Source organism: Peromyscus maniculatus, chromosome 1 (assembly GCF_049852395.1).
Source record: "Peromyscus maniculatus bairdii isolate BWxNUB_F1_BW_parent chromosome 1, HU_Pman_BW_mat_3.1, whole genome shotgun sequence".
Taxonomy (NCBI): domain Eukaryota; kingdom Metazoa; phylum Chordata; class Mammalia; order Rodentia; family Cricetidae; genus Peromyscus; species Peromyscus maniculatus.
In genome coordinates this window covers 8,692,249-8,705,026 of record NC_134852.1, presented here as the reverse complement: position 1 = coordinate 8,705,026, position 12,778 = coordinate 8,692,249, and the positions used below count along the sequence as shown (strand labels likewise).

General features: G+C 38.3%; 1 protein-coding gene across 1 annotated transcript in view; it reads right to left on the bottom strand.

Moving 5' to 3' along the window:
- Positions 1–12,778, bottom strand: part of LOC143271027 (killer cell immunoglobulin-like receptor 3DL1) — a 32,274-nt gene that overhangs the window by 18,345 nt on the left and 1,151 nt on the right. The window contains exons 2-4 of the mRNA XM_076562950.1: positions 5,062–5,346; positions 3,606–3,911; positions 1,626–1,919 (exon numbers count right to left, since the gene is read on the bottom strand). Of these exons, the coding sequence (XP_076419065.1) occupies positions 1,626–1,919; positions 3,606–3,911; positions 5,062–5,346 (885 nt within the window). The remainder of the gene's footprint in view (positions 1–1,625; positions 1,920–3,605; positions 3,912–5,061; positions 5,347–12,778) is intronic.

Below are 12,778 nucleotides of genomic sequence, written 5' to 3'. Positions count from 1 at the left end.
TATTGATAGATGGTTAACTAATAGAATATTAATCTTTAGGACAAGATTCTTGATGAAGAAACTACTATTCTCATTCTGTTAAATGCACACAGTATTAAACTGGCTCCTATGACATTCTTTTGGATCCCTATATTAATGCATCCCTCAAACTCAGCAGGGAAGTTTATATTTGCAATATATGGTGATCAATACAGGTACCCACAACAGGTACCAAAGTGCAGTGCAACATGAATCTTAAATAATCTTATTAATAAAAACAAGGGACAAGAGAGGGAGAAAGGTCATCAAGAGCCTGTCTGCCTTCATCTATGGAGTGTTTTTTGAGTTTGGACAGTGACCAGCACCTACTAAACCCCTTAGTGTGGAACCTTTAGAGTTATATGGTACCATTATGTGGTTTGCTTCTAGGTATAGACTCTCTCTTTGGATTTCAAGTTGTTATGATTCAAGAAGAATGTTTGTGTAGTGGCATTCCTACTGAGTTCCTGGCTTGGCTCCAGAGATTCCTAATCCTTTCTAATCCATCCTAGCCCTAATCCTTCCTTAGTTTAGCCACACCTTTTGTTTCTCTTACCTTTTGTTTCTCTTATTGCCCTATGTGAATCTTGTTTGAGAGTCAAGGATCAGAGAGTCCCCCAAGGATCAAAGGCCTATGCAAAACTTGGTCCAGGAAACCCGGAAAATCAAGGTACCTGATAGTTCAAGTATTTTGCACCTGGCATTTGGTCTCTGGGAGCTTCTTTTGGGTTTCTTTGAAGGTATGGAAATTTATTATCTAAACTGGAAAAAGGACAAATAAATTTGTCCTAGGTGAAGGGAAGAGTGCTTCAGTCCTTTGAGGCTAGACGCCCCTGCAGCCACGATAGGCTATATTCATTCATAAGATGCCTTTGTGTCTTCATTCCACGGACCCGTGTGAACCCACACACTCATGTAGGGACCACACACCTACAAGAATGCTATGGGGAGATCTGTGTAAGTGAGATTTCACGTGGGCTTCAACATTTCTGCTCTTCCCAAACTGATTTGAACTTCATCCTTAATGAGTCTGTCCTGACCTGTTTCAATATCTGCCTGGACACACAGATCTCCCAGTTCAGGTGCAATCATATAAGGAGTGTTTGGGAGTTAAGGAGTTTTGTAATCTGATACCATGTCTCAAGTTCCATGTCTTTTATAAAAGATTTTCAACTGAAATATAAGTGTATTCCTTTCTTCCTCTCTTTCCTGTTTCTAGCCCCTTCCATTTACCCTTCTGCCAAGCTTTTGCATATCCCCACAGCACTCTTACGCAGATAGACTCTTTTTTTCTGATAATTATTGGTATATGTATATCTACAGATATGCTTATTTACATATATATATGTGTATGTGTCATATATACATAAACATATATACATATTTATCTACATATACATACACACACATATATATACATATGAGTGTATAAATATCTTACACACACATACAGACACACATGTACATATATGACTCTAGGATGCACAGCAATCCTTCACTGTAGTTCCATGATACTTTCTGTCTATCATCAGTTGGATGGTTCCCAGATATGGTTTTAGTATTTCATTAGTCACAAAATATGAGATCTCTATGTGAGGCTTTCTTACCTGTGACAGAAAAGTACCATGGGTCACTTGGGGATGACCACACATGGGAAGAGTTACTGAAAGAGCCATAGCATCTATAGTTCCCTGTCTGGATTACAGGACCAAGAAGGAATTTGGCCTTGAATGTCCCATTGTGACTCTGCATTGCAGGCAGCCCCTGCCCCAGAGGCACCCCTTCTATGGACAGATGGAACATGTCAAACTGATGGTCAGAGATGCAGGACAAGGTCACATTCTCCCCTGATATCAACACAGGGCCCAACAGGGCTGACAGAGAAGGTTTCTTGTATAATCCTGGAAGAAATAAGAAGATGTAGTTAGTTACCAGCGTTCATTCACACCTGAGTGTTTCACCTATCAGCTTCTTTTTTTTGTTTTCTCTCTGCCTCTTACCATTCCTGCCTCTCAATTTCTCCATTTCTCCTCTCCTCTCTTTCTCTCATTCTCTCTATTTCTGTGTTACCATCTTTAGTCTATGACCTTACTCTGGACTCAAATATTTTATGCCAACTTTTGCTTATTGACATTTTCTGCCTCTATTTACATTGGTGCATTCCATCTGTCTTTTAAAGTTTGTTTTTATGAGCATAATTTTATCTAGCAATTACCTTCATTATGAAATATTCATATGAAATCAAAATATATTTTTATGCTTATTTGAAAATATTTCTTAATTTTTGAAATTGAACTATATCATTTAATGTATTTATATCATTTAATGTTTGTAAAAATTGTTGTTACATATATTTATAGATGTATACTATTAACCATATTAATGGTATTATTCTTTCTTGCCCCTCAACTTCCACTAATCACATTCATTTTTCTAATTGGTCTTCTATATACTTTCATTTTTTTTCAATTATTTTACAAGTAAATGGGTTCAATTAGAGTTACTTATGATTTTGTTTTAATTAGCATACCAAGTAACAGTCTTCATTATATTATCCTCATACAGCTCCTTTTGTTCATTTTCTTCTCTCTTCCCTCCTTGTACAGCATTGCTGATCTCATTACACCCCTCATTTCGTCCTCCATGTCATACATCTTTCATTTTTTTCCCATCCCTCTCTATGAAAATATTTCTTCCTCTCATGGTCAATTGCTAATTTCATGACCTTTAACTTTGCCATCCTATGTATAATTAAAATCTAGAATCTAATATCATTCTGTTTTTCATTCTTGTATCCATTTACATATCTGTGTTAATTAATCTCTCTTTTCAAAGTACATAATAGTCCATAAATATCTATATTTCTCTTGAACAATGACCATGGTGATCTTTTCTCTCTTGTTCCTCTTAGTGTGTGTACTGTTCAAGTGTGGTAAGTCATCTGCTTCCCAAACACTTAATTCAGAATTTGTTTTTTGCTTCTAACTTTGTAAGTCTTCTACCAAGAGAGCCAGACATATCATGTGTCTGACAAGCTCTGTCTTGAAATATTTAATATCTGCTATAATTTTTTCATCTCTACTATCAAAGTTTCCATGCAGGCTTCTGTCTTTTTTTAGATTTTCTCTTACCACACATTCCATGTTTACTAATTCTCAGCCCTTCATGGGTTCCACCTGTGTGAAGGTTTAAAGACTCATTAAGAACCAGTCCAATTAAGTATTTGGACTCAGGTCAGACACATGATCTGTCTGGCTCTTTTGGTAGACTTCTTATAGAGGTAGAAGTCAATAATTTTCTGAATGTCAGTAGAGAGTCTTCATTCTCTCTGGTTCATATTATGCTCACCTAATTGTCATTTTCTGTTTATATCTACTTTGCACCTCCCTGTATCTGTGCTTTATGTTATAACCAAGGGTCTGTTCTTGTGTATTTCTTTTCATTGTCTATGCCAGTAAAACACTTAACAAGGTTGCCTTTATATAAATTATTTACACTGCTTTTTCTGGTGACCTCTCATAGTTTGTAGTGTATAGAATAGTTTTCTGTATCACAAAGAGAATGATGAGCAGGTGACATGCTCTTACCTGTGATCTTTATGTCAATGGGATCACTGGATTCAGACCACTCATATGGAGAGTGATTGAAGGAACCATAACATGTGTATGTCCCAGCATCATCAGATGTCACAGGACCTATTGAGAAGTTGGCTTGGGAACCTCCATGACAATGTTCTGCAGAAAGCTTGAAAGAGCCTTTGATTGTTCCAGTTTTATGTGAAGTCAAAATGAAGGTGTCAAACATAATCTCTGATCGACACTCCAGTGTCACCTTCTCTCCTAAATTCACAAGGGGAGTTGGTAAGGCCAAGAGGAAAGGCTTCTTGTAGATTCCTAAGAATAAAAAAAATTGTATGAACCTGATCAAAATCTCTGTGTCCTTGAAGACCCGTGGTTCCCCCTCAATTGGTCTGTTCTCCCTGTTAGTGCTCCAGTGCACTTGTTTTTGTCTACTTCTACTCTGGACACAGACTCCTCCATCTTTGTGTCCATTTCCCACTTATTTGAGTATAGGATTAGTACAATATCTTCCCACTGGCTTGTGATGACAATGTGTCTTTTGAGTACTACTTCCATAGAACCTATTGTTTTTTCTAAGCCTGGAAAGTGCAGGAAACATGGCAAGCTTCACACCAGGCTGCTTTATGTGTCTTTTTTATGCAACTTTGGATAAAGTATAAACATTGGCAGGATAAAGGAATTGGTATTGAACATAGTTATGAGGGAAAGACTTCTAGCTCTCACTGTGGTTCAAACCCCTATGAGGCATTCCTGATCCAGAATCATGAACATTGTTTCCTCCAACACATTGATGAATTAGCATCCTGATTTTACTGCTCTCAGAGCATCCCTTTCCTCCATCTTAATTTGCCCTTGACATGAGAACCTATATTATTTTCCAGTTGCTAACATAACAAATTACAACAAATTTGATTCTTAAACAGAATACAATTATTGTGGAGATCAGAATTCTGAAAAGCTCAAATGGTATAAATCAGGTTTCTTCAGGAATTGTATCTACTGAAATCCCTAGGAAAGTGTTTGTTTTTACCTTCCAGCTTCTAGAGTCTCATGCTTTCCTTGACACTTGGACCCTTCATCCATGTTTAGCGTTAGTGACAGGGTGTCTCCTTCATGATGATTTCTTTGGCCCACAACTGAATTTTTCCTTACTTTGTTACATCAACCCCTGTAGTTCTACAGACCTGAAATAATTCAGGATATTCTTGCATCCTGATATCAACTGTTAAAAATCTGAGTTCCATCCTCCAGCCCAATTTTCCTTGACTTATTTAACACACAGGAAGCCTTAGGAACTAAAAAAATGTATGACCTTGTATGTTTTATTATGCCCAGAACATTATCTATTTTTCTGTGTTGAATACTCCTTTATAAGTCCAAAACTCTTAGTAACACTGTTTCTGAAAATTCCAAGGTTGGGAGTTTTGGGGAAATGAAAGGCATTCAAAACATCATCTCGAACCTGAAATTATGATCTTCACAGGGTCACTGTTGGCTGAAATTTTAATAGCATAATGATAATTCAAACCATAGCATCTGTATGTCCCTGCATGTTCTGTTGTCACAGGTCCAAAGACAAATTTCTTCTGGTATGGGCTTCCCTGGATTGGAGGGATAGGATTACCAAGTTCTTTGTACAATGTGAATGTGTAATAGTCACTAGGAGAGTCACATTGAAGTTCCATATGCTGTCCCAAAGGAACAATATGGCTTGGCCAGGCTGAGAGTGAAGGCTTGTCATGATATCCTGCAGAGGGGTGCACAGAGAAAAAATTTAATGTTGCTCCTTCATCCCTGAGAGCTAAATCTCCAATTTTTCTCTTCTTTGATGTACTTTGTATAACACTTTTCTCTGATTTGATACATCCCTTCTTCAATGTAAGCGCCTGAGATGTTCAGGAGATTCAGAAAGTAAACAAACTTTCTATGTCATGGAAAGGTGAAACATTCAAGAGTCATCAGTGGCCATTCCTAATTCTATAGAAAGAGTGAGACCCTGGACCAGCTGAGCTCTGAGTGCTAATGTCTAAGACCTGTTGGGCTGCCTACAAGTTGTGCACTGAACTCCAGGGTTTTGGCTTCATCATAATCACTGATAATAGGGTGTGTTTTAAGTGAGGTTTTAATCACCCTTGCTTCTGTTAGTAACCCCTAATCCACATTGCTATTAGTAACACAGTAAACCCATAGATTCACAGAGTTATGCTTTGGTGCAATCACTGTTTGCTCTGCCATGGATTTATCTCATAAGGTGAGTAGATTTGTATGTGTTGTACACAGAGGGCCATTTTGAAGTGATGAGTGTGAGAGACTGTGGTTTTAGAATAATTATGGTCCCTATAGACTCTTCTATTTAATTGCATGGCACATAGGGAATATCACTAATAGTAGGTATGGCCTCATTGGAGTAGGTGTGGCCTTGGTGGAGGAAGTGTGTCATTTTGGAGGCATGTTTTGTGGACTCTTATGCTCAAGCTATTAACAGTGTGAAACACAGTCTCAGTCTGCTGCCAGTGGATCAAAATGAAGAAATCTCTGCTCCTTCTCAAGCATCATCATGATGACTGCCTACACACTGCTAGGTTTTCTACCATTATTTTAATGAACTAAAACTCTAAACTGTAAATTAAGCCCAATCAGATGTTTCCCTTTATAAGAATTTACATGGTCATGTTGTTTCTTCACATCAATAGAAACCCTAAGACAAAAGACTGCACGTGTTATCTAACATACCATATATATGATATATCTTTCATGTTAAGTTATTCTAACTGAGGATTTGGAATTTGGAATCATGAAGTAAATTTCATCATGAAAACATTATAATTAAAAAAAATTACACCAGAAGTGTAGAAGGAAAGGTTAGTGTGAGTGAGATGATAGATCACAATTGATGCCACAAAGGGAGCAGAAAATGACAGTTCTAGATTCACCAACTCTGGAAATCTAACAATATTGAGATGAGAATTATATCATGAATATTCCAAAACTCATGGATGATGGAGAGATAGCAGCCAGGACCACATGATTGAGAAGATCTAGAACAATGATGAGGAAAGAGTCTTTTGAACCACTTTGCCCATTATGCACTTTTGTAAAAATTTTTATTCGCAGAGTTTATACAGGATCATGTTTCTACACTCAGGTGATAAGCTAGAGGCTGATAGATATTTCCTTCTTCATCTCAAGACTCCTTATGTGAAATATTGGGAGTCTAGTATAGCTCAGCACCTTGTTTATTTGTATTTAGAATGGATTTGGACTCATAATGGTCAGCCCAAGAATCTTGTTCATTTATCTGTAACCACCTTGTGGATATTCCTGAGGAATGAGACAACAGCTACTCTCAGTATTCACGACTATGTAGACTCCAAGGTATACTACCAGTCAGGTTGGGTAGACATCTTGCAACACTGGCTACCCAGTAGTCATTGTAGACCCTAGCCAGGGGCTATTCTTCATTGCAGAGTGTTTTGAGGCCCCTTAAAGCAGCAGGAAGTACATCTAGGAACAGCGTCTGATCTCAAAATACAGGAAGGAACCCAGATGAAATACAGAAGCTGACACCAAAGTCAGCCGATCCAGGGTTAAAACAAGTTGACCTGACTACTATCACCAGTTATACTAAATAGTAAAGGTCTATTTACCAACAGTGAACTCCTTTATATGGCAGAGGAGTTCATTATTATTAGTGCACAGTCATCCAAGTGTAAGAGCATAAGAATTAAAATCAGAGACGTAAAACATTACAGAGAACAATGGTGAGGCTCAAGAAGTAAACACAAAAGAAAGAGAAACCTATAAACCCCATGATGAATAATTCCCAGAGTGTGTTTTAATTAAGTTACAAGTCTAAGAAACCACCAACAAAACCTGGGCAGATATCTGTTGCTCATGGACAGGTCAGAACAATCAGAAGAACAGGTGAAGGCCACACCAGCATGAAGAGCAGATAGGCTGCCCTCCACCACATGTAGCTCTCTGAATCAGTAGGTTCAGTTTCCCAAGATTCAATATGCCACCACCGTTCTTGACCTACTATCCAGTAAAACTTTCAATCACCATATCTGGGAAAAGCAACATATTCCATGATATAAGCCAAATTCGAACAATATCTACCTGAAGATCCAGAAATACTAGAAAGACATTTCCATCCCAATAACTTCAACTACACCCATGTAAAAACAGGAAATAAATAATTTCACACTAGTAAAGGCAAATAATGGAAGAACATGTATGTTCATGTACTTGCCAACACCCCCCACACACAGAGAGAGGGAGAGGGAAAGGGAGAGGGAGAGGAAGAGGGAGAGAGAGAGAGAGAGAGAGAGAGAGAGAGAGAGAGGGAGAGAGAGAGAGAGAGAGAGCCAGAGCCAGAGCCAGAGACTATCACTACCACCACCAAAGTAACAGGAATTAACAATCATCGGTCATTACTGTTTTTGGTATCAATGGACACAATTCCTCCATGAAAAGATCGGACTAGAAGAATGGTGTGAAAACAGGACCCATCCTTCCATTGCATACAAGAAACAGCACTAATATCAAAGGTAAACATCACCTCAATATCTCAGAATAAAGCATAGGTTCAATAATTTCTAGGCAAAGGGATAGAAGAAGCAGGCTATTACCCTTCAAAACTAAAGTCTAAGTGGATCAAAGACCTCAATATCAAACCAGATTTATGAACAGATGGGAGCAGATGCAGAGATCCACAGCTAAACATTAGGCAGTGCTCCAGGAAGCTCAAATAAGAGGGGAAGGAAGAATTGTAGGAGCCAAAAGGTCAAAGGCATCACCAGAACATGACCCAAGGATTCAAGTAGAAGGGGTCATGGCCTTCAGTTACAGAGACTGAAGAGTTCATCAGGGAACCTGTATGGGTCTCAGATAGTTACTCTGTATAAGTGGTATGGATGTACAGCTTGGTGTTCTTCTTGGACTCCTAGAATTGGGACTTGGTTCTGTCTCTGATTCTTATACCTACACTTGGAACCCTGTTCCTCTTATATGGTTTCATTGTTCAATGTTGATACAAGCTTATGGGCCTTGGCTTAGTGTTACTTTTTGTGCTTTGCTCTGTTAATATCCCAGGGAGCCTTGCTCTTTTCTGAATATGAAATGAATGTAGGAGAAACTGTGGTAGGGATATAATGTATGAGAGAAAAACAAAAAATAATACTTGTCAATTGTTAGGAGAATAAAACTCACTGATTCAGCTTTAGAGCTATCATCCAGTGACAAAATAGAAAATATGCTATTTGTGTTTCTGGGTCTGGGTTACCTTGGTCAGTATGAGATTTCCTAGTTCTATCTGTGTCAGTGCTAATTCCATTGTTATTTACCTTTGAACAGTATTCCACAGTGTATATGTGTTAAAATTTCATTATCCATTCATCAGCTGAATGACATTCAGGTTGTTTCCTTGTCCTGGCTATTGAAAATAGAGCATCAAAGAACTTGGCTGAAAAAGCATTTATGCCATAGGACGTCAAGTTCTTAGGATACATTCCAAGGGGTAGAAATGATGTACATATAATAGTTATGTATAATTTTCTCCAATATATTAAATTAACAAAGAAAATCATCTTTTATAAAAGAAAAGAGATGCAATCTAACTATAAAAAAAGAAACTCTGGGTAGAAAATATTTTGAATTTTGAAATGAATCAACATTAGCATAAAATTTTTGTAAACCACCCCCACAGACATAAAAAATCAGCTACTGAATTGGAAGAATATATGGGCCAGCTTAATGTCTAAGTGGGCAAAGGCTCTGTCTGCCAACCTTGACTCTCTGAAAACCATCGCCAGGATGCACATGGTGAAAAGAGAAAATTGATTTCAGCAGGTTTTCTTCTACCTCCACACTAGTGGCATGGTGAAAGTACACACACACACACACACAGACACACACATACTCACTCACTCACTCACTCACTCACTCACTCACTCACTCACTCACTCACACACATTCCCCAAATAAATGTAAAAATTAAAAGTTAATAGAACATTCCAACAGTTTACTTGACTATAATATAGGAGATGAGTGAGCTTAGATCATGCATTGCATGATCTGACATGGAAGTACAAAACCTGAATGAAAGTACAATGAAAATAAATTGAAACCATCCAAATACCAAATTTCAAATCATAAAAGTTCAAGAAAGGGTAAAGGAACATTGAGGTTTAATTGGGACGATGGAAGTGGCATTTAGAATGAGTTTTGGGAGCAGAATGAATATTATTAAAATATTATATGAAATTCACAAATAAATTGTATAATATTTACATAAAGACAGAAAAACAAAGCTTAGAAAAAAGGAGAGAAAAGCTTATTTAGAAAAGTTACTGTACAACACTCTGGAGACATGAAGAAAACTGAAAATGGTCAGGTAAAAGATGGTCAAATGACATGAAACAAATTCAAATCCAATCATCAAGATCACTGATCATATAATTGTCATGAGAGATCCTGACATCAGATTGACAAAAGAGGAAAAGAACATAGGTGACTTCCAGTTCAGCTAATGTTAGACTTCTGAGCAAACACCTACAGGACACAGGAGACCAGGATGATCAGCTGGGTGGAACAAAGAAAAACTGTGCCTATAATTTTCAGCAACACTCTCCTTCAGAGATGAAGTATATAAAATTTTATCAGAATACATGTAGCAGACAGAGTTCTTTGCAGTAAGCTCTGGAAAATCTGTGGAATGCCTCATGCTGAAATAAAGGCTGGTCATATGTTATTAGGTGTTTTAATTGCACCACTTGAGAGACAGAGGTGAATATCTGAGTTCACGGGTAGCCTGGTCTACCAAGTAAATTCTAGGATAATCAGGGCAACACAGAGAAACCCTGTGTTGAACAACCAGAAATTAAAAGTTTATCCAATATATGTTGATGCCTGACTCAGCCAAGGGCTGTGTCTGGGACAATCTAGGAGAGAGCTGATGGACAGGGTTCAGAGTCCTAATTTCACAATTCAGAAGGCTCAAAAACAAGTCACTCATGGAAACCAGCAGCCAACACCCTGTGATGCCTGCTCTCCTGTTAGAATGAAACCTATCTATTGCAATGGATAGTATCTCAATATTTAAAGATGGACTCACCTGCTTGTGCCAATGTCCTGAAGACTAGGAAGAGGCCTGGAAAGAAAAACTCACGTTGAACTCATCTTTCTTTTTCAGTAGCCTGGCCATCTGACATCCCTGTCCTGTTGGTCCTCTGTACATTAGAATCAGAGCTTACTTAGTTAAGATGAACTCATGTACTAATATAAAACATGGAGGCCAGTGTTTCTGCTGTATGAAGATTCAGTCTCCCAGGATGATATTTCCACCCAGTTATTCCACACCATCTATTCCCAGCAGGACTCACCAGTGCAGATCAGGTTTAGGAGCACAGACAGCATGGTGCTGCTTTGGCTGACAAGAGGCAGAACCAGAATAAAACATATTGGGTGTTGAAAGAGGCTTGAGGTGTCTGTCTGACCACAGCTCGGAAAGCTTAACAACAGAAACATCTGCCCTTGTTTCCACGTTCATTAATTTTGTGTGTGACAGGGTTCTCTGTAGCCCTGGCTATACCGGAATGTACTTTGTGGACCAAGCTACATTGGCTTTGAATTAAAAGCCTCACCAGCATCTGCCTCCCAAGTGCTTCAATTAAATGTGTGTGTTCTCATACTAAGTTAATGAAATCTCTTTTGCCATTGACTTTGAGGATCATAACTTCTTGGAAATGGTTCAGGCTTTAGCTTTTCAGCAGAAGTATTTACCATGACTACAATTGAATTATATCTTGAATCCATCACCTTTATGCAAAGTGGTTAAATCTGATTATTTTTCTCAAACTTTTGATGTGTTCTCTTTGCTTTTTAAGTTCAAGACTCAGTGTTTCCTCTGGCATTATATACAACATGTTCCATAATTATTTTTCATATTGTAAGAATAGTCCTAATGTTTCAGTCAAAGTGATTATACTGAATTATTCCAGTTTTATGTTAAAGTTATTGAGTTTCTTAATTAATCATGTACATATTTAGAAAATAAAATTCCACCTTTTAAAAATCAAACAAACAAAGCAAGTAAGCTTTTCTGTATTTGAAATTTGTTTTTAGAATTTAAAAAAATATCAAAAGATGGAGAATCCCTCATGCTCATGTGTCAGTAGGAATTGTATAGTAAAAATGCCCATTCTCTCAAAAGTAATCTAAAGAATCTCATCTATGCAGTCACATCAATATTTCAACACAATGCTATACAGATCATACAAAGACAATTTCTGGCTTTTTTCCCCTTTTTTAAATTTATTTTACAATACTATTCAGTTCTACATAATAGCCACAGATTCCCTTGTTTTCTCCCTTCCTGTCCCCCTCCCCTTCCTCCCAGCCCCCCCCAATCCCACCTCCTCCAGATCAAGGTCTCCCCCGAGGACTGGGATCGACCTGATAGACTCAGTCCAGGCAGGTGGAGTCCCCTTCACCCAGACTGAGGCAAGCATCCCTGCATAAGTCTCAGGTTTCAAACAGCTACCTCATGCAATGAACCCAGGACCTGGTACCACTGCCTAGATGCCTCCCAAACAGATCATACCAATCGACTGTCTCACCTATTCAGAGGGCCTGATCCAGTTGGGGGCCCCTCAGCTCCCTATCCCTAACCCTAACCTTAACCCTAACCCTAACCCTAACCATAACCATAACCATAACCCTAACCCTAACCCCTGAGGAGAATATACAAGGAACTCAAGAAATTAGACATCAAAACGACCAACAGTCCAATTGAGAAATGGGTTTTAGAACTAAACAGAGAATTCTCAACAGAGGAAACTCAAATGGCTGAAAGACATTTAAGGAATTGCTCAACATCCCTAATCATCAGGGAAATGCAAATCAAAACAACTCTGAGATACCACCTTATGCCTGTCAGAATGGCTAAGATCAAAAACACTGAAGACACTTTATGCTGGAGAGGATGTGGAACTAGGGGAAATCTCCTCCACTCCTGGTGGGAATGCAAGCTTGTACAACCACTTTGGAAATCAACATGGTGCTTTCTTAGAAAATTGGCAATCAATCTCCCCCAAGATCCAGTTATACCACTCCTGGGCATATACCCAAGAAATGCTCAATCTTACCACAAGAGCACTTGCTCAGCTATGTTCATATCA